The following is an 18,330-nucleotide window of genomic DNA, read 5'->3' as shown; positions in this document are numbered from 1 at the left end:
GAGGACGCACGACGCAAGCGCTAGGGGAGGGCCCCGCGGAGTTGCCATGGTTACAGGCGCCACGCTCTGCGCGGGGCGGCGTGCGCTTCTGGGGCGGGTAGCGGGCTCCGGAAGTGTGCAGCTGCCCGGGACCATGGCGGTGCTTGCTGCTGGGGATGGCGGCTTGCTCGGCCGGGCGACTAGTTCTGGCCTGGTCAGTCGGCGGCCGACATCCTGTCTGGGGTGGCGTCCCACAGACGGTAAACGTACGTCCGCGCCGTCGGTGGGGCCGGCGGACATGAACCGGGGTGGGATCGGGGTTGGGGCGGTGGCCGGGGAGGGCTGTGCTGCCGGGGAGCGTGTTGGGGCGGGGCGGGGCAGGGCTTGGGCACAGCCTCAAGCTTTCCTCCCACTCAGGCCCTGGGGCTGGGGCCGCGAGTCTGGGTCGCCCTTGGTGGCCGCGGCCTCCCAGAACCCCCCGGGAAGGGCAGGCAGAGGACCCATCTTAGATGAAGCGGGGCCTTACCCGGGTTTTGAAGAGCCCCAGAATCAGATGTTGGAATGGGGTGGCTTATCAGTCTTGTTTCTCTGCAGGGAAATTTCAGTTCCATCCAGATGTTGGTTCCTTCAGTCAACCTCAGGAATAAGACACAAGGGTCAGTGCCGATAAGCAGTTATCTAAGGCTTGACTCAAAATAAACTATGCGGGGTTTAGGGATGGTAGATGGGACCCTCCCTCTTGAAGTTAGCAGTCTTCTGGGATTAGAGGCCCCAGTTGAGGATTACATCCTCATCTGCAGTAATGGAGTTTGTGAGAAACACACAGAGAAGGGAGGGGTGTGGTGGCGGTAACTCATTACAGAATCCAGGACCCTTGCCTGGCTCTTGTGTAGAAGAGTCTAGCCTTGGATAGGGCAACAGTTATCAAAGTGTATCCAAGGCCCCTGAGGTGCAAGACCATTTTCATAGAAACGCCGGGATGTCACCTGCCTTTTGCACACTCTTGCTCTCCCGAGTTCCTGCGGGGTTTTCCAGGGAAAACCTGGCCTGCGATATCACAAAACAGGGAATGCAGAGGCAGATAGGAGAATTCAGCTCTCACCAGTCCAAAAGAGATTTGCAGAAATTAAAATCACTGCTATTCTTCTCACTAATGATTTTTTCTTTTGAAAAATAGAATTATATTTTGTTTAAGAGTATTAATGGTAACATACAGTAGATTGTTAATATTTTTAAGTGAATTCATACACTTTTTCTAACTTCTTGTTTAACTTCTAACACAGGAAATATTGATAGATTAAACTCACATAAATAGCAGCCTTTTGGAGTTCTCAGTAATTGTTAAGAGTGTATAGGGTTCTGTAGAACAAGAAGTTTGAGAGCCCCTGGAGAACGGGTGCTCAGATGCTAGTCGGGTGCTTAGTGGTGTTAGACGGATGCCAAGATGTCTTCCGCAACTGCTCCCGGACTTGAAGTAATTGGCCACATGGAGATGGGTGGGCAGTGCCTCCACTTTACAAACCAGAAGCTGCTGAATGTGTCTGGAGTCTAGGCCATGGGCTGTGCAGGGATTCCCGTTGTATCTGTTCTATCTAAGCCTGGATTCCTGTGCAGAGGCCTGGCCCTGAAGACCCGCTCTCCTTTGCTCCCTGCCAGGTACCTTCTGTGTGACTTCAACCCTCCAGAGGGCTTCAACCTCCGTAGGAACGTCTGCATCCACATTGCCTTCCTCCTGAAGACCCTGCTGAAGATGGAAGAGCCGGTACTGGTGCAATTCCCTTGGGGCCACCTCTACCACTGGCAGAGCCCCGATCCCTGGTCCGACTCCTTTGACCTCCCAAGTCTCAACAGAAACATCCCTGACATTGAGTACGAGCAGTTCATTGCAGGTGAGGTGGTGGTCATTTAACTGGGGCCAGGTGGTCTTTGTTCTGGTTCCAATCTGAACATCGGGCCATCTTACTTTGGGCTTGTCGGTCTGCTTAGGGGCCCTGCTCATGTTTCCTACACTGCAGGTGAATTTGGTTTTTCCATAGTTTTTTCGGGAAGTCAATTTGAAGTGTATGAGCTCTATGTCCCCTCCCCTCTGAAAACCCTGGCCTCCTGGTGAGATGGAGCGGTGACAAGGAGGCCACTGCCACAGAGGCCCTTGTCCCAGAAAGAGTCGCTCGCTGTGCAGTCAGGGCTGTTCTTACCTGTAGGAAAACACGATGTGTGTGTAACATGGGCCACGTGCTGGAGAAGATATGTAACTGCCCATCCAGTATAATTTGGTCCTGCTCAAGCTACCCATTTTAAATTTTGTAAGAGGGAAGGTTTCAAGATTTTCTTTGAATAAAGGTATTTAGAGCTTATCAATTTTTTTAAATTGAAATGTGATTGATTTACAATGTTTTGTTAGTTTCAGTTATACAGCTGTTTTGTTAGTTTCAGGTATGCAGCATAGTGATTCAGTTGTACATATACATAGTCTATTCTTTTTCAGGTTCTTTTCCATTATAGGTTGCAAGATACTGAATATTCTTCCCTGTGTTCTACAGTGAATCCTTGTCGTTTGTCTGTTTTACATATAGTAATTTGTATCTGTTAATCCCAAACACCTAAGTTTGTTTTATAAGTCTGTGAGTCTGTTTTTTGTTTTATAGATAAGTCCATTTGTATCATGTTTTTAAAAATTCCACATATAAATGATATCATATGATACTTGTCTTTGTCTAACTTATTTCACTTAGTGAGATAATCTCCATTTCCATCCATGTTGCTGTAAATGGCCTTATTTCCTTCTTTGTTATGACTGAGTAATATTCTGTTATATCTAAATACCACATCTTTATCCAGTCATCTGTCAGTGAATGTTTAGGTTGCTTCTATGTCTTGGCCATTGTAAACAGTGCTCCTGTGAAAATTGGGGTGCAGGTATCTTTTGGAATGAAGGTTCCCTCTGGATATATGCCCAGGAGTGGGATTGCTGGATTAGGTGATAAGTCTTTTTTTTTTTTTTTTTTTTTTGTCTTTTGAGGAATCTCCATACTGTTTTCCACAGTGGCTGCACCAAACTACATTCCCACCCACAATGTAGGAGGGTTTCCTTTTCTCCACAGCCTCTCCGGCATTTATGGTTTGTGGACTTTTGAATGATGGCCATTCTGACTGGTGTGAGATGATAACATTGTAGTTTTGAGTTGCATTTCTCTGATAATTGAACGATATTAAGCATTTTTTATATGCCTATTGGCCATCTGTGTGTCTTCATTGGAGAATTGCTTGTTTAGTTGTTCTGCCCATTTTTGGATTTGGTTGTTTATTTTTTTCTTATTAAGTTGTATGAACTATTTATATAGTCTAGAAATTAAGCCATGGTCAGTCTCATCTTTTGCAAATATATTCTCCCATTCCATAGGTTGTATTTTAGTTTTACTTATGGTTTCTATTGCTGTGCAAAAGTTTATAAGTTTAATTAGGTCTCATTTATTTATTTTGGCTTTTATTTCTGTTGCTTGGGTTGCTTAGATTGCCCTACGAAAACATTGCTGAGATGTATGTCAAATAATGTTTTGCCTATGTTTTCTTGTGAGAAGTTTATAGTGTCGTGTCTAATATTTAAGTCTTTAAGCCATTTTGAGTTTGTTTCTTTTTGGTTTTTTTGCGACTCTATTGTATGCTTTTGATTTGTGCTTACCTTATTCTTCAAATATATCAGCCCATTACTATATCTATTTCCTTTAGACTGATAATCACGTAGGCTCCAGCACATCCTAAGAATAACGAAGAAAAAAAAGAAAGAAAAAAATCTACATATTCTTGCTCCCCTCTCCCATTCCCAACTTTTTTTATTTTGATGTCCTTTTTCATTTTTACATCTTTATGTTTATTCTCTTGCAACTCGTTATTGCATTTCCAACTATGGTTTTCCTGTTTCTATAGCATCCTGCTTCCTTTCTGTTTAGAATAGAACCTTTTAATGTCTCTGTTAGGTTCAATATTGCTGAGTTATCTCACCTCCCCCTCCCCCCTTCCCCCCAGGCCTCTGAATCCTCAGTCCAGGGAAGCTAAACCATTGTAGCCTTCATCGGTTCTGGGAAAGCAATCTTCAGAGTGGGAAAAGACATTGAAAAATAATATTCTGTGAGTTGCATTCTACCCTTGCCCAGAGATGAGAAACATCTGAAGGTGGAGGAAAACAGTTGGAGGTGGGGAACACAAAGTGTTTTCTCTTTTTGCTACTGAAGAAATGATTGCTTTTGTAATTAGTGATGATGCCCTTTAAATTGGTGAGATCGAGATTCCACAGCTTCAGCGCCTGTGAATAACCAGCTGGGAGAAAGCTCTCTAGGGCCCCTGCAGTGGGAAAGGCAGCCCCTCTGAGCACCTGTTGTTCTGTATTCTTCCTGCCTCCACACGGGTTCCCTAGGCACCGTGCAGGACGATGCAGTTACCCAAGGTGGAGGACGGGGAGACCCCTGCTGTGTGGCGAGCCACAGAAGCCCACACTTGAAGGACAAAATGTAGAGTAGTGGGGCGGTCATAGGAACAGGGGATGGTTGAGACCCAGGATGGTGTCCTGGAGTCCATCAGCCAAGGCTGGTGGGGCAGATGGGGCCCTGGGGCATGGGCAGTCCTTGAGGGATCTGAAGCAAAGATAGGAACCAAGAGACTGGATTCGTGTGGGGGTACGGCACCCCTTGGAGGCTGCGGGGCAGCTCAGTGGGCCCAGGGGGAGCGGGCACTTCCCCAAAGCTGGGTTGACAGGTCACAACCAACTCACTGGGGACCGAGAGGCACTGAGTCATTTTTAACTTTTTGTCCCTCTTCCTGGAAAAGAAACTGCTGCCTGTTAAATAGCCTGTGTCGTTAGTGAGAATTAAAGACATGAAGCAAGATTGCCTCAAAAGTCATCCATTGTGTAGTTGTTAATAAGGGTCAAATGAAAACTTGAATAGATGAAATGAAGCATTCATCAGAGGATTTGAAACTCCTTTAAAATAAAAATTCTTGCTGCCTTTGTTCTTCATTTCAGGGTTCACTTGGTGATAATAATCATAACCAAAGCAACAGCAAACCCTTACAGTACTCTGTCCTGCTGTTCCAGGAACGCTGTGTTCATGACAACCCAATGAGTTGGCACCACTATGAGTTCCACTTTAAAGGTAAGGACATTCATTAATCACACGGCTAATAAATGGCAGAGCTGGGACTTGAACCCGAGCTCTCTGGCCCCAGAGACCCCTCTCAGCCCCTTCACTGCAGCTCATCACTTGGCATGCCCGACACAGGCCAGCATTTACGAGCAGCGTGACCTTGGCCAAGGCTGCTTCACTGCTTGGTCTCTGATTCCTCATCTGTAGAATGGGGGTGTGGGCAGTGAACTCTGTGAGCTCAGTGGTCACTTCCTCCAGCTCTGCAATTCTACTGCTTTGAGTTAGTATAGTAAGTATCCGAGCCCCTACATGGCCCACACATGGGCTGGCGCTTTGCTAGGCCCTGGGTTACGGAGCAAAGTAAGATCCGCCTGCTCCTCCGAGGAGCCTGTGTCCCTCCACGGCAAACAGCTGCGAGGCCCAGGCTCCCTGGCTGGCGGTCGGGGGCTGGGCAGGAAAGTCTGATAAGAGAAGATGGAGGCAGAGCCCCTCCGGGAACAGTGGTGGCCACACAGCTCTCAGGAGCGAGAGCCTCTGTCCAGGCTGCTGAGAGGGGGATCCTCATGAGGCCAGTAGTCCCCCCAACCTAAGCCCTCAGGACAAAGATCCAGCCATCCCTGCAGTGTCACCATAGAGCCAGTCCATCCTCATCACTGTGCCTCTGTGCTCCTTTGTCCTCGGGCCTCTCTTCCCCCTACACCCAGAAGACTCTTCTCCCTCTCTTCTCTGAGTGCCCCCTCACTTCACCCGTGGTCCCTGCTTCCTGGGCCACCATCACTGGAGTTGACGCTTTGCACCTTCACAAACCCCGTTTGATCAGGAGCCTGGGTTGGCCTCCTTGTGCTCACTTTCCACCTTCAGATGATTGCTCCTCCCCTCGTGGGAGCACATGGAAAACCCAGATCCTTTCCTAGCAGTGCCTGCCACCCTGGCCTCCCTGCTCATCTGCCTCAGTCAGGAGCACCTGGACCACCAGCTCTGTATTGCCTCGCCTCCTACCATCAAGACGTCAAAGTTCATTCTCCTTCCACCACCCAGTATGGTCATTGTAGAGTCTTCTTCTCCATCAGCCTGAGCCAGCCACCCCCCATTCACCCTACCCCCGGGCTCATACCCGGGCGTGTCTCCACCCCAGGTCCAGCCTCTCTCCTTTAAGTGCCCACCTCTAGCCGTCCAGCTTCTTCTCCACCAGCCTCCCTGGCCCTCCTTCACCCTCACTGGGGCATCATGCGCTGACTCCTCTGCTTTCCTGCCTGTCCACGTTCCTCTTACTTCCACTTCCCCACCTTCCAGCTCTGCATCCACAGTCAGCACTCTCTTTATGACAGACAAAACCCCCTTGAGCCTTGACCTTTTCAGTTCCTCACCAGGCCGACTTCCATCTCGGTTCACCCAGCTCTACTTGTTCTGAGCCTGCAGGCAGCAGGCTCTCCCAGCACAGATTTCCAAGACTACAAATCAATGCCCACCATGTTGCCGCTGCCAGGCAATCCTCCAGGATTTCTATAGTGAGCACATTTCCCCACTTATCACTCAGTTATGTCAACATTCTCTGCTCTCTGCACACCTCTAACCTTCCCTCTTTCTCTTCCCTGACTCCCAGCAGATGGTCATGCCTCCTGCTTCAGAGAGAATGACATGTCACTGGAAAGGAACTCGCTCACCTACAGCAAATCTGCTCACCTCACCTTTTATCTGTCCCTTTCCCACCTGAACTCTAGCTGTAGTTGTTCTTAATTCAGTGAGTTTAGTTGACATATATACACACAGTTAAAAGCATAGCACACTATCGGCTACCTTCTAGGGGTTACTTTTTCAATTTAACATGGAGTGTGTGATTCATCCACTTCATTGCATGTACCTGCAGTTCATTTGTTTTAACTGATCTTAAATGTTGTGTGTGTGAAAGTAACACAAGGCAAGGGTAAGCCAGGATTCAGGATGCTGGTTACTTCCTGTGAGAAGAGGCCAAGAGCAGGATAGGTAAAGAGGACCCAGTATGTCACTGTCAATATTCCTGTTATGATGCTGGGTGATAGGTTCATAACTGTGTCTTATAATATTAATTTTAATACATAAATACTTCTGACAGGCAAATAAGATGAGAATGTGTCATGAACCAAGACATACAATGGGTAATATTACATCATTATTGATATGTAATCTTGTTATATTATATATTAATCATTATCTTACATTATTTGTTATGGGTTATATATTATATAGATGCATGAATAATATATTATGTATATAAACACCTACATATGTATTATATACTATCTGCTAATAAATAAACAGAAGATAATATGCTAGTATATCTTCTATTATGTATTATTTAATAAATAATAACACACTCTATCCTGTTATATGACATGGAACATAATCTTTAATAAAATAATAAATCTGTCAATATATATTGGTAATTAATAAAATTAAAAAAAAACAGCGCGCAGCTTTTAACGCCGACACCGCTCCAGCTGTCACTGTGATTTCTCTTCCCTTTCATGGCCGAGGTCCTCACAGTGCTATCCGTTCCCCCTTTCATCTCCTTATCCTGAACCTTCCTCCTCCTCCCATCCCATGCTGCCTTCTGCCCCGTGGCCCCTCTAGTCTCCAGCGGCTTCTGGGGCACTGATCTGCGGGCACGGTCTCAGGCCCCAGCTCACCTGCCTGTCCGCCGCCTCTGCCACCGCTGGTGGGGGCGGGGCGGGGGTCAGAGTGCACCCCTTGTCCTGGAAGAGAACACAGCACAGACTGTGACCAGCAGCAGGTGTGGCCGGGAACTGCAGGACTTGGGGGAGAGCCAGACTGTCTGCATCCAGACCTGGGGCACTTGGAGTGTGAAGAAGCCCCGTCCTCACTGCCCCTGAAGTGAGGAAAACACCCTCAGGTGAGTTAAAGTGCTTATGACCTAGGTCTGTTGGCTGGAATGGACAAACGGGCCCCTAAGGGGAGGGTAGTTGACGTTCCAGGCCCCACCAAAGCCCTAAGGGCTGGCGGGGAACCAGGCTGGACGCTCCACTGGACCCAGTGCCCCCTCGGGGGTGGGGCCTTCGGGAACAAGCAGAAAGCCCTCTGTCTCTGGGGGGGGAACGGGGCAGTGTGGGAGCATCCCTGCAGCGAGTCAAGTGAAGTCAGGGCCTGTGGGATCCATTTGTATGGCCACATCGAGCCTCAGCAGAAGCCACAGCAGGAGTGGATTCCTGTCTCTCCAGCTGTCATCCTCGTGTCTGAGTGCCAGGCTTCAGACCCGATCCCCTGGGGCGCTAGGACAGTTATAGACAGAGGCGGCTCAGGGAGGCCTCAGGAGGGCGGTACTGGCCTTGCTGCCAACACGATTACATGAAGATCAAACAATCCATCGATGGGAAGAAAATAAGAACCATGGTCACCTCTGGACCCCAAGCTTAGACGTGGTGCATGGGGGACATTTATCGACAATTCAGCGAGGTTCTGGCCAGAGCTAGAGGCCAGGGCAGCAAGCCGGGAGTGACCCTGAGGAGCATCATTGTGCAGAGGCTGGACTGGGTGTCTGCAGGCTCCTCCCAGGAGAAGCCTCAGAGTTTGGGAGGTGGCTAACATGGTTCCTTCATGTCACCAGCAAGTGGTGCCACCTGTGGAAAATCAGCTGTGATCCTGAGATGGGTCAGCCCTGGGTGATGTGATAAAGGCTCCTACAAGAGGGGCCGCCAGATGGACAGTGAACCAACCAACAGGCTGATGAGATTCCCACCTGTGTTTATCGTGCTTTCGTAGCCAAGAATGAGGAGAGAGTTGAATGGCTCACCATGAATATTTTAACAACTTTAGAGAGTTCCATGTCTCACTGCATTTAAGTGTCACCTGGAAGAATTCAAGCAGTGTCTAGACCCAGGGGAGGCAAACGGCCTCTCGGTTCCTCTTCAACCTGGCAAACCCAGCAGCCCTCTATGGCCAGACCTTGGCAAGTGCCTTCCCTTGTTATAACAAAACCCTTCCCCCGCACGCCTGTGGTAAGCTTTTGTTTTTTTTAATTAATGGGAATGAAGGTACCTTACAGCCTCCACAGACTTTTCCTTAGGGCTTCTCTCCTTAGACCCGGGCCCCCCGCTGCCCTGGGTCCTGCACTGCAGAAGGTTCCCCTGGCCCTGACACTTCCTCTGGCCACGCCCTCCATCGGGTGGAGTCAGCAAGGCCAAGGGGGCATGGTCATTGGCTCCATCCCATGCTCTAGAAACCCAGGACGCCGAATGCCCTGCCTCAGCAGCCCCTGACCCATTTCTAGTGCCTGCACCGGCTCTCCCCGGAGTTCAGATTCCCAGGACTCACAGAGAGGCCAAAGGGCAGCTGTTTGCATGGAGGTTATAGGCAGAGCCCGGACGTGAAATCTGAGTGTCCCCCTGTGCACATCCAAGGCCACTTATGGCAAGGGATGGACCCAGCATTGGGAAGAAAAGGGTCAGGCTAGTGATCAGAGTCTGGGAATCAGCTCTCCCCACACGCTCACTTTCTTTGCAGGACTCCCCTGAGTCTGGTTGTTCTAATTTTGAACCTGGCCTTCCCCTTTATAATGAATATATATTTGTAAAGGCAGGACTTTAGAACCTACTGCACTTAAAATGTTTAGATATATAGAATGTGAGCTCCCAGGTATGCTCTGGCCCTGCACTTCCAAGGGTCCAGGGCATTTATGTTGGCTCTACTGAGACTGTAAGTGGCAAAGACCATCTCCAGAGAGGAGGGGCTCCTGCTTCACGGTCCGAAGTCAGGATCTTCTGAGCGGATAAAACAATGGACACTGAGACCCTCAATTGTAAATTGATTTAGAATAACGCCAAAGGTGTGTATGACGTGTGTGTGCGCACGCACGCACCTGGGGAATTGTGTGGTACATGACTGTGAGTGTGTGTGTGGCTGTGCGCGCACGCGCCTGGGGATGTGTGTGGTTGTGTGTATGCTATGTGTGTGTGTGGTACATGAGTCCATGTACGTGTGTGTGTAGGGAATGTATGTGGGCCAGAGTCAGTGCGTCTGCACGTGTGTTTGTGTGTATGTACATGCATTAGTTTTAACAGTAGAAGCTGTCCTTTAGAATTATGAAGTAGTAAAATTTGTATGATGTCTTTTGCTGTATAATTCAAAATTAAAAAATTCTTCAGTCACTAGAAATTTATTCCCCCCCGATTCTGACTTTATTTTTCCATATTGATATGTCTTCATTTTACTGATGAAGAAACTTAGCTTAGAGATGTTAACTGACTCAACCAAGGACATGGAGCTCGCGCACCCAGGGCCAGGACGCAGTCCAAGCCACGCTGCTCCAGAGGCCTGGAGCCCTACTCAAGATCACGCGTTGCCTCTTGGCGGGGGAACAGATTCTGATGGGCTGTGGCCAGCGTGCAGGCTGCCCAAACTGGGGACACGGGAAGCCGGGCAGAGAGTACCAGACAGCAGAGAAGAGTGAAGCCCTGCTCAGAAATTAGATAGGTTCCTAGGTCTTGGATGAGTAAGGAGGCTCACTGCTCATCCTTGATCCCTTTGCTGGTGGCCAAAAGGGACCAAGGTCCACGAGAGCACTTCTGGGAGCTGCCTGCCAAAACCTGCAAAATGACTGCTCAGGACTGGCTCTGCAGTAGGAGCAGAGGAAGGAAATGTCACCTCTTGGTGGACATTATTGGTGATGGCAGTAGGAGGCCTAGCAGCCTCGGTGTAGTGGTGGCAGGGCAGGGTCCTAGTGGATGATCGTTTTCACCTCTCTTAAAAATCATTGCTTCATATATTGTATCCATTTTGTGGTTTATTTTAGGGTGGTAAATATGGTCTCTGTTACTCCATATTAGCTGGATTGATTAATTTTTTTATTGTTAATTTTCTCTTCAATGATTTGGAAGCTATATTGCCTTTTAATGAAAATTCTCTCTAAATTTTTATAAATCATCTCTAAGTTCATAACTTTATATGTAATTGGACCAGTATTCCTATAACACTATCAAAACTGAAATAACCTATTAGATCCTGTTCCTCAATAATGATAAATTTAGCATATTTTACCTCTCTGCTGTTCCAGATTGTGTGTGTGTGCGTGTGTGTGTGTGTGTGTGTGTGTGTGTTTCTGTATGTGTCCTCCAGTTACTATGTTTAGACAGTTGCTTCCAGTTTGTTATATTAACAATGAAATATAGCTATAAACTTCCTGGATTTCATTGCTCACTACCACTATTTAATACCATGTCTTTCCCACTTTTGAGTTATTTACTTATCGGGATTTTCAAATCAACTGGACACATGATTGGCTAAGTTTTTTCGAGAAGTGGACTTGGAACACTTGCATGTCTATATGAAGCTTTATGTTCTCCTCCTCAACAACTCTCAGGGTGTTGTTGATGGCTCAAGCCTTGTTTTAAAATATGGCATTGTTTTTCATCACCAAAAAAACAAAAAAGTTTTCTTGATTTAAATTGCTGTCTTTTTATGACTGGCTAGTCCTTTCTGGTGGATAGAGATTTACTTAAGCTTCCCCCTTCTTTTCGCCATAACTCGGATTCATTGAGATGCACGTTTTTACCATTTCTCAGATGGGCTTCCGCTTTGACTTCCACTTTAAACCATCACCCCACTCTTTTTCTCCATGCTTATTCCTGAAAAAGTGAGCTCTATCGGATTAAAGGTGGTTCCCGTCAGACATGTGTGGCTCCCTGTCCAAAGGTCCAAATGAAGAGAAAAGGAAAGATTCCTGTTTCTGGTGGTTACATTTTGTCAGCTTAGAGATCTAGTTATCCGTGTGGCTGCGGTGGAATCTGCAATATCTTGGCTCAGAGTTTCCTTTTTCTGGCTTACTAGGGGAGCCGCAATAGCTGGGGTCACGGCGCTGTGGCCGTTGTCAGGATCCCGGGACTGAGGCAGCCCCTCTCCCACCTTGTTATTTTGATCTTGCAAACTGGGTCCCAGCTATGCGAACCCTGCACCTGGCAGCCAGGATCGCCCCCCACGTGACGTGTCCCCAGTTCCTCGGCGTCCCTCACTGCTATCAGCTAGCTCCAGTAAGGGTGCGAGCTGGCTTCCACTGCGGTCTTTCCTCCTTCCTCTCCAGGCAGGCCGTCCTTTCCCACTAGTTGTCCCTATACTTTCTCTCCTGTGCTACATAAGCTGAAGGAATTCCTCAGGGTTTCCAGCAGGTACATGGCGCTCTTCTATGTTTGGACCCCTTCAGTGCTTGTAGTGGAAATTTAGGAGGTGGAAAGGAAGAGCTTGGGGGTTCTCCGTATCTAGGGGCTCCCTATCCAGCAGATTCAACTAACTGTGGTTTGAAAATATTTGTGAAAAACCAGTTTCAAAAAGCAACACTTGAATTTGCCATACATTGACAACTACTTACATAGCATTCATGTTGTATTAGATACAGTGAGTAATCCAGAGATGATTTGAAGATATAGATAAAGTACATGGGAGGGTGCACATAAGTTCCATGCAAGTCCTATGCCATTTTATACAAGAGGCGTCAGCATCCATGGATGTTGACTTCAGGGGGGAGTCCTGGAACCAGTGCCCCATGGTTACCAAGGGATGACTAGAAGTCCAGGCTCCTTATCCCAGCCTGTCAGGTCCCCATGTGGTCTGAAACCTACCTGTACCACACTTCCCTTGTCACTCTCCTCCAGCCCTGGCAGACTGTCCTTCGATTTTTGAACAGGCCACGTTCACTGTGCTTCATATCTGGCCCCTAGAATTACACGTTACTTTCTGAGCATGGCTCTGCTTTCACAAAAAGGGCTGCATTGTCACTAGAGAAGACACTGGAATTTCCTTTAAAAACTGAAAATAGACTTAACTCATGATCCAGCCTTCCCACTCCCGGGCATATGTCAGGAGAAAACTCTAATTCAAAAAGTCACATGCACCTCAATGCTCACAGCAGCACTATTTATAATAGCCAGAACATGGCAAAAACGCAAATGTCCGTCGACAGCTGACTAGATAAAGATGTAGTAGTATATTTATAGAAAGGAATACTACTCAACCATTAAGAAGAACAAAATAATGTCATTTGCAGCAACATAGATGGATGTAGAGATAGTCATTCTAAGTGAAGTAAGCCAGAAAAAGAGAAGAATGCCATATAATATCACTTATACAAGTAAACATTCCCACTTGATTAGCCCATAAAAGTCTCAAGCTCTGTGTGTTTGAATTTACACTCGCTCAGAACTAGGTTTACTTCTTCAAACAGTGGCATGTCCTCTTGTCAATTATAAGTATATTTCTGGGAGTGAAATGAAATGTCCTTGCTGGAAAAGATTTGAGAGTTAATCAGTGGACAGAGAGCAGTTGAAGCAACGGGAAAAAATGCCACCCACTGACAGTTTATCAAAGAAAAGGGAAGGAGGGCACTTCTGGTTCAGAAAATATGGCAGACCGGAAAATTGAAGACCCACTCACTAAAGGCACATAAAAACGTAGGACACAATGCCGCCAATATTTTCTTTTTTTTTTTTTTTTTTTACAGGCATATTTATTGTGGTACGATTCCTGTATAGTAAATTACACATATTTCATATGTACTATTTGATGAATTTGAAAGATGTCTACACCCAGAAAACCATCATCGCAATCAAGATAGCTAACATTTCCATAACTCTCCAAGAGGGACACTTTTCCAATTACCATATTTATCCCTTCCCATCCCCTTCTCTACCTGGTAAACGTAAGTATGTTTCTCTATGTCTGTGGGTCGGTTTCACTTTTGTAGTTAAGTTCACTTGTGTCTTTTATTAGATTCCACATATAAGTGATATTATATGGCATTCTTCTCTTTTTCTGGCTTACTTCACTTAGAATGACTATCTCTACATCCATCTATGTTGCTGCAAATGACATTATTTTGTTCTTCTTAATGGTTGAGTAGTATTCCTTTCTATAAATATACTACTACATCTTTATCTAGTCAGCTGTCGACGGACATTTGCGTTTTTGCCATGTCCTGGCTATTATAAATAGTGCTGCTGTGAGCATTGAGGTGCATGTGACTTTTTGAATTAGAGTTTTCTCCTGACATATGCCCGGGAGTGGGAAGGCTGGATCATGAGTTAAGTCTATTTTCAGTTTTTAAAGGAAATTCCAGTGTCTTCTCTAGTGACAATGCAGCCCTTTTTGTGAAAGCAGAGCCATGCTCAGAAAGTAACGTGTAATTCTAGGGGCCAGATATGAAGCACAGTGAACGTGGCCTGTTCAAAAATCGAAGGACAGTCTGCCAGGGCTGGAGGAGAGTGACAAGGGAAGTGTGGTACAGGTAGGTTTCAGACCACATGGGGACCTGACAGGCTGGGATAAGGAGCCTGGACTTCTAGTCATCCCTTGGTAACCATGGGGCACTGGTTCCAGGACTCCCCCCTGAAGTCAACATCCATGGATGCTGACGCCTCTTGTATAAAATGGCATAGGACTTGCATGGAACTTATGTGCACCCTCCCATGTACTTTATCTATATCTTCAAATCATCTCTGGATTACTCACTGTATCTAATACAACATGAATGCTATGTAAGTAGTTGTCAATGTATGGCAAATTCAAGTGTTGCTTTTTGAAACTGGTTTTTCACAAATATTTTCAAACCACAGTTAGTTGAATCTGCTGGATAGGGAGCCCCTAGATACGGAGAACCCCCAAGCTCTTCCTTTCCACCTCCTAAATTTCCACTACAAGCACTGAAGGGGTCCAAACATAGAAGAGCGCCATGTACCTGCTGGAAACCCTGAGGAATTCCTTCAGCTTATGTAGCACAGGAGAGAAAGTATAGGGACAACTAGTGGGAAAGGACGGCCTGCCTGGAGAGGAAGGAGGAAAGACCGCAGTGGAAGCCAGCTCGCACCCTTACTGGAGCTAGCTGATAGCAGTGAGGGACGCCGAGGAACTGGGGACACGTCACGTGGGGGGCGATCCTGGCTGCCAGGTGCAGGGTTCGCATAGCTGGGACCCAGTTTGCAAGATCAAAATAACAAGGTGGGAGAGGGGCTGCCTCAGTCCCGGGATCCTGACAACGGCCACAGCGCCGTGACCCCAGCTATTGCGGCTCCCCTAGTAAGCCAGAAAAAGGAAACTCTGAGCCAAGATATTGCAGATTCCACCGCAGCCACACGGATAACTAGATCTCTAAGCTGACAAAATGTAACCACCAGAAACAGGAATCTTTCCTTTTCTCTTCATTTGGACCTTTGGACAGGGAGCCACACATGTCTGACGGGAACCACCTTTAATCCGATAGAGCTCACTTTTTCAGGAATAAGCATGGAGAAAAAGAGTGGGGTGATGGTTTAAAGTGGAAGTCAAAGCGGAAGCCCATCTGAGAAATGGTAAAAACGTGCATCTCAATGAATCCGAGTTATGGCGAAAAGAAGGGGGAAGCTTAAGTAAATCTCTATCCACCAGAAAGGACTAGCCAGTCATAAAAAGACAGCAATTTAAATCAAGAAAACTTTTTTGTTTTTTTGGTGATGAAAAACAATGCCATATTTTAAAACAAGGCTTGAGCCATCAACAACACCCTGAGAGTTGTTGAGGAGGAGAACATAAAGCTTCATATAGACATGCAAGTGTTCCAAGTCCACTTCTCGAAAAAACTTAGCCAATCATGTGTCCAGTTGATTTGAAAATCCCGATAAGTAAATAACTCAAAAGTGGGAAAGACATGGTATTAAATAGTGGTAGTGAGCAATGAAATCCAGGAAGTTTATAGCTATATTTCATTGTTAATATAACAAACTGGAAGCAACTGTCTAAACATAGTAACTGGAGGACACATACAGAAACACACACACACACACACACACACACACGCACACACACACAATCTGGAACAGCAGAGAGGTAAAATATGCTAAATTTATCATTATTGAGGAACAGGATCTAATAGGTTATTTCAGTTTTGATAGTGTTATAGGAATACTGGTCCAATTACATATAAAGTTATGAACTTAGAGATGATTTATAAAAATTTAGAGAGAATTTTCATTAAAAGGCAATATAGCTTCCAAATCATTGAAGAGAAAATTAACAATAAAAAAATTAATCAATCCAGCTAATATGGAGTAACAGAGACCATATTTACCACCCTAAAATAAACCACAAAATGGATACAATATATGAAGCAATGATTTTTAAGAGAGGTGAAAACGATCATCCACTAGGACCCTGCCCTGCCACCACTACACCGAGGCTGCTAGGCCTCCTACTGCCATCACCAATAATGTCCACCAAGAGGTGACATTTCCTTCCTCTGCTCCTACTGCAGAGCCAGTCCTGAGCAGTCATTTTGCAGGTTTTGGCAGGCAGCTCCCAGAAGTGCTCTCGTGGACCTTGGTCCCTTTTGGCCACCAGCAAAGGGATCAAGGATGAGCAGTGAGCCTCCTTACTCATCCAAGACCTAGGAACCTATCTAATTTCTGAGCAGGGCTTCACTCTTCTCTGCTGTCTGGTACTCTCTGCCCGGCTTCCCGTGTCCCCAGTTTGGGCAGCCTGCACGCTGGCCACAGCCCATCAGAATCTGTTCCCCCGCCAAGAGGCAACGCGTGATCTTGAGTAGGGCTCCAGGCCTCTGGAGCAGCGTGGCTTGGACTGCGTCCTGGCCCTGGGTGCGCGAGCTCCATGTCCTTGGTTGAGTCAGTTAACATCTCTAAGCTAAGTTTCTTCATCAGTAAAATGAAGACATATCAATATGGAAAAATAAAGTCAGAATCGGGGGGGAATAAATTTCTAGTGACTGAAGAATTTTTTAATTTTGAATTATACAGCAAAAGACATCATACAAATTTTACTACTTCATAATTCTAAAGGACAGCTTCTACTGTTAAAACTAATGCATGTACATACACACAAACACACGTGCAGACGCACTGACTCTGGCCCACATACATTCCCTACACACACACGTACATGGACTCATGTACCACACACACACATAGCATACACACAACCACACACATCCCCAGGCGCGTGCGCGCACAGCCACACACACACTCACAGTCATGTACCACACAATTCCCCAGGTGCGTGCGTGCGCACACACACGTCATACACACCTTTGGCGTTATTCTAAATCAATTTACAATTGAGGGTCTCAGTGTCCATTGTTTTATCCGCTCAGAAGATCCTGACTTCGGACCGTGAAGCAGGAGCCCCTCCTCTCTGGAGATGGTCTTTGCCACTTACAGTCTCAGTAGAGCCAACATAAATGCCCTGGACCCTTGGAAGTGCAGGGCCAGAGCATACCTGGGAGCTCACATTCTATATATCTAAACATTTTAAGTGCAGTAGGTTCTAAAGTCCTGCCTTTACAAATATATATTCATTATAAAGGGGAAGGCCAGGTTCAAAATTAGAACAACCAGACTCAGGGGAGTCCTGCAAAGAAAGTGAGCGTGTGGGGAGAGCTGATTCCCAGACTCTGATCACTAGCCTGACCCTTTTCTTCCCAATGCTGGGTCCATCCCTTGCCATAAGTGGCCTTGGATGTGCACAGGGGGACACTCAGATTTCACGTCCGGGCTCTGCCTATAACCTCCATGCAAACAGCTGCCCTTTGGCCTCTCTGTGAGTCCTGGGAATCTGAACTCCGGGGAGAGCCGGTGCAGGCACTAGAAATGGGTCAGGGGCTGCTGAGGCAGGGCATTCGGCGTCCTGGGTTTCTAGAGCATGGGATGGAGCCAATGACCATGCCCCCTTGGCCTTGCTGACTCCACCCGATGGAGGGCGTGGCCAGAGGAAGTGTCAGGGCCAGGGGAACCTTCTGCAGTGCAGGACCCAGGGCAGCGGGGGGCCCGGGTCTAAGGAGAGAAGCCCTAAGGAAAAGTCTGTGGAGGCTGTAAGGTACCTTCATTCCCATTAATTAAAAAAAACAAAAGCTTACCACAGGCGTGCGGGGGAAGGGTTTTGTTATAACAAGGGAAGGCACTTGCCAAGGTCTGGCCATAGAGGGCTGCTGGGTTTGCCAGGTTGAAGAGGAACCGAGAGGCCGTTTGCCTCCCCTGGGTCTAGACACTGCTTGAATTCTTCCAGGTGACACTTAAATGCAGTGAGACATGGAACTCTCTAAAGTTGTTAAAATATTCATGGTGAGCCATTCAACTCTCTCCTCATTCTTGGCTACGAAAGCACGATAAACACAGGTGGGAATCTCATCAGCCTGTTGGTTGGTTCACTGTCCATCTGGCGGCCCCTCTTGTAGGAGCCTTTATCACATCAC

The 18,330-nt window shown here is 46.9% G+C and overlaps 1 protein-coding gene across 19 annotated transcripts; it reads left to right on the top strand.

Moving 5' to 3' along the window:
* The first annotated feature begins 37 nt into the window (after window positions 1–37).
* Window positions 38–7,545, top strand: LOC141577534 (GDP-fucose protein O-fucosyltransferase 2-like). Of its 19 annotated transcripts, none has more exons than XM_074362949.1 (6): window positions 38–245; window positions 574–635; window positions 1,636–1,868; window positions 4,003–4,169; window positions 5,069–5,126; window positions 6,721–7,545. In XM_074362949.1, the coding sequence occupies exons 1-4, from the start codon at window positions 156–158 to the stop codon at window positions 4,008–4,010; spliced, it is 393 nt and encodes a 130-aa protein (XP_074219050.1). In that variant the 5' UTR covers window positions 38–155; the 3' UTR covers window positions 4,011–4,169; window positions 5,069–5,126; window positions 6,721–7,545. The 19 variants fall into 19 exon arrangements, 17 of the variants coding, with proteins under 17 accessions (XP_074219050.1, XP_074219048.1, XP_074219049.1 ...); XM_074362947.1 differs by having other exon boundaries at window positions 6,724–7,544; XM_074362948.1 differs by lacking the exon at window positions 6,721–7,545 and adding an exon at window positions 6,035–6,714.
* Window positions 7,546–18,330: the final 10,785 nt, after the last annotated feature.

Source organism: Camelus bactrianus, chromosome 4, assembly GCF_048773025.1.
Source record: "Camelus bactrianus isolate YW-2024 breed Bactrian camel chromosome 4, ASM4877302v1, whole genome shotgun sequence".
NCBI classification, from domain to species: domain Eukaryota; kingdom Metazoa; phylum Chordata; class Mammalia; order Artiodactyla; family Camelidae; genus Camelus; species Camelus bactrianus.
The sequence above is the reverse complement of the archived record's forward strand: the minus strand, read 5'-3'. Positions and strand labels throughout refer to the sequence as shown.

Excerpts from the sequence above, each read along its gene's own strand:
- LOC141577534 (XM_074362938.1), top strand. The coding sequence starts at position 156 with ATGGCGGCTTGCTCGGCCGGGCGACTAGTTCTGGCCTGGTCAGTCGGC. Across the intron at positions 246-573 it reads GCGTCCCACAGACGGTAAAC|GGAAATTTCAGTTCCATCCA; the intron begins GTACGTCCGCGC and ends GTTTCTCTGCAG. Across the intron at positions 636-1,635 it reads CTCAGGAATAAGACACAAGG|GTACCTTCTGTGTGACTTCA; the intron begins GTCAGTGCCGAT and ends GCTCCCTGCCAG.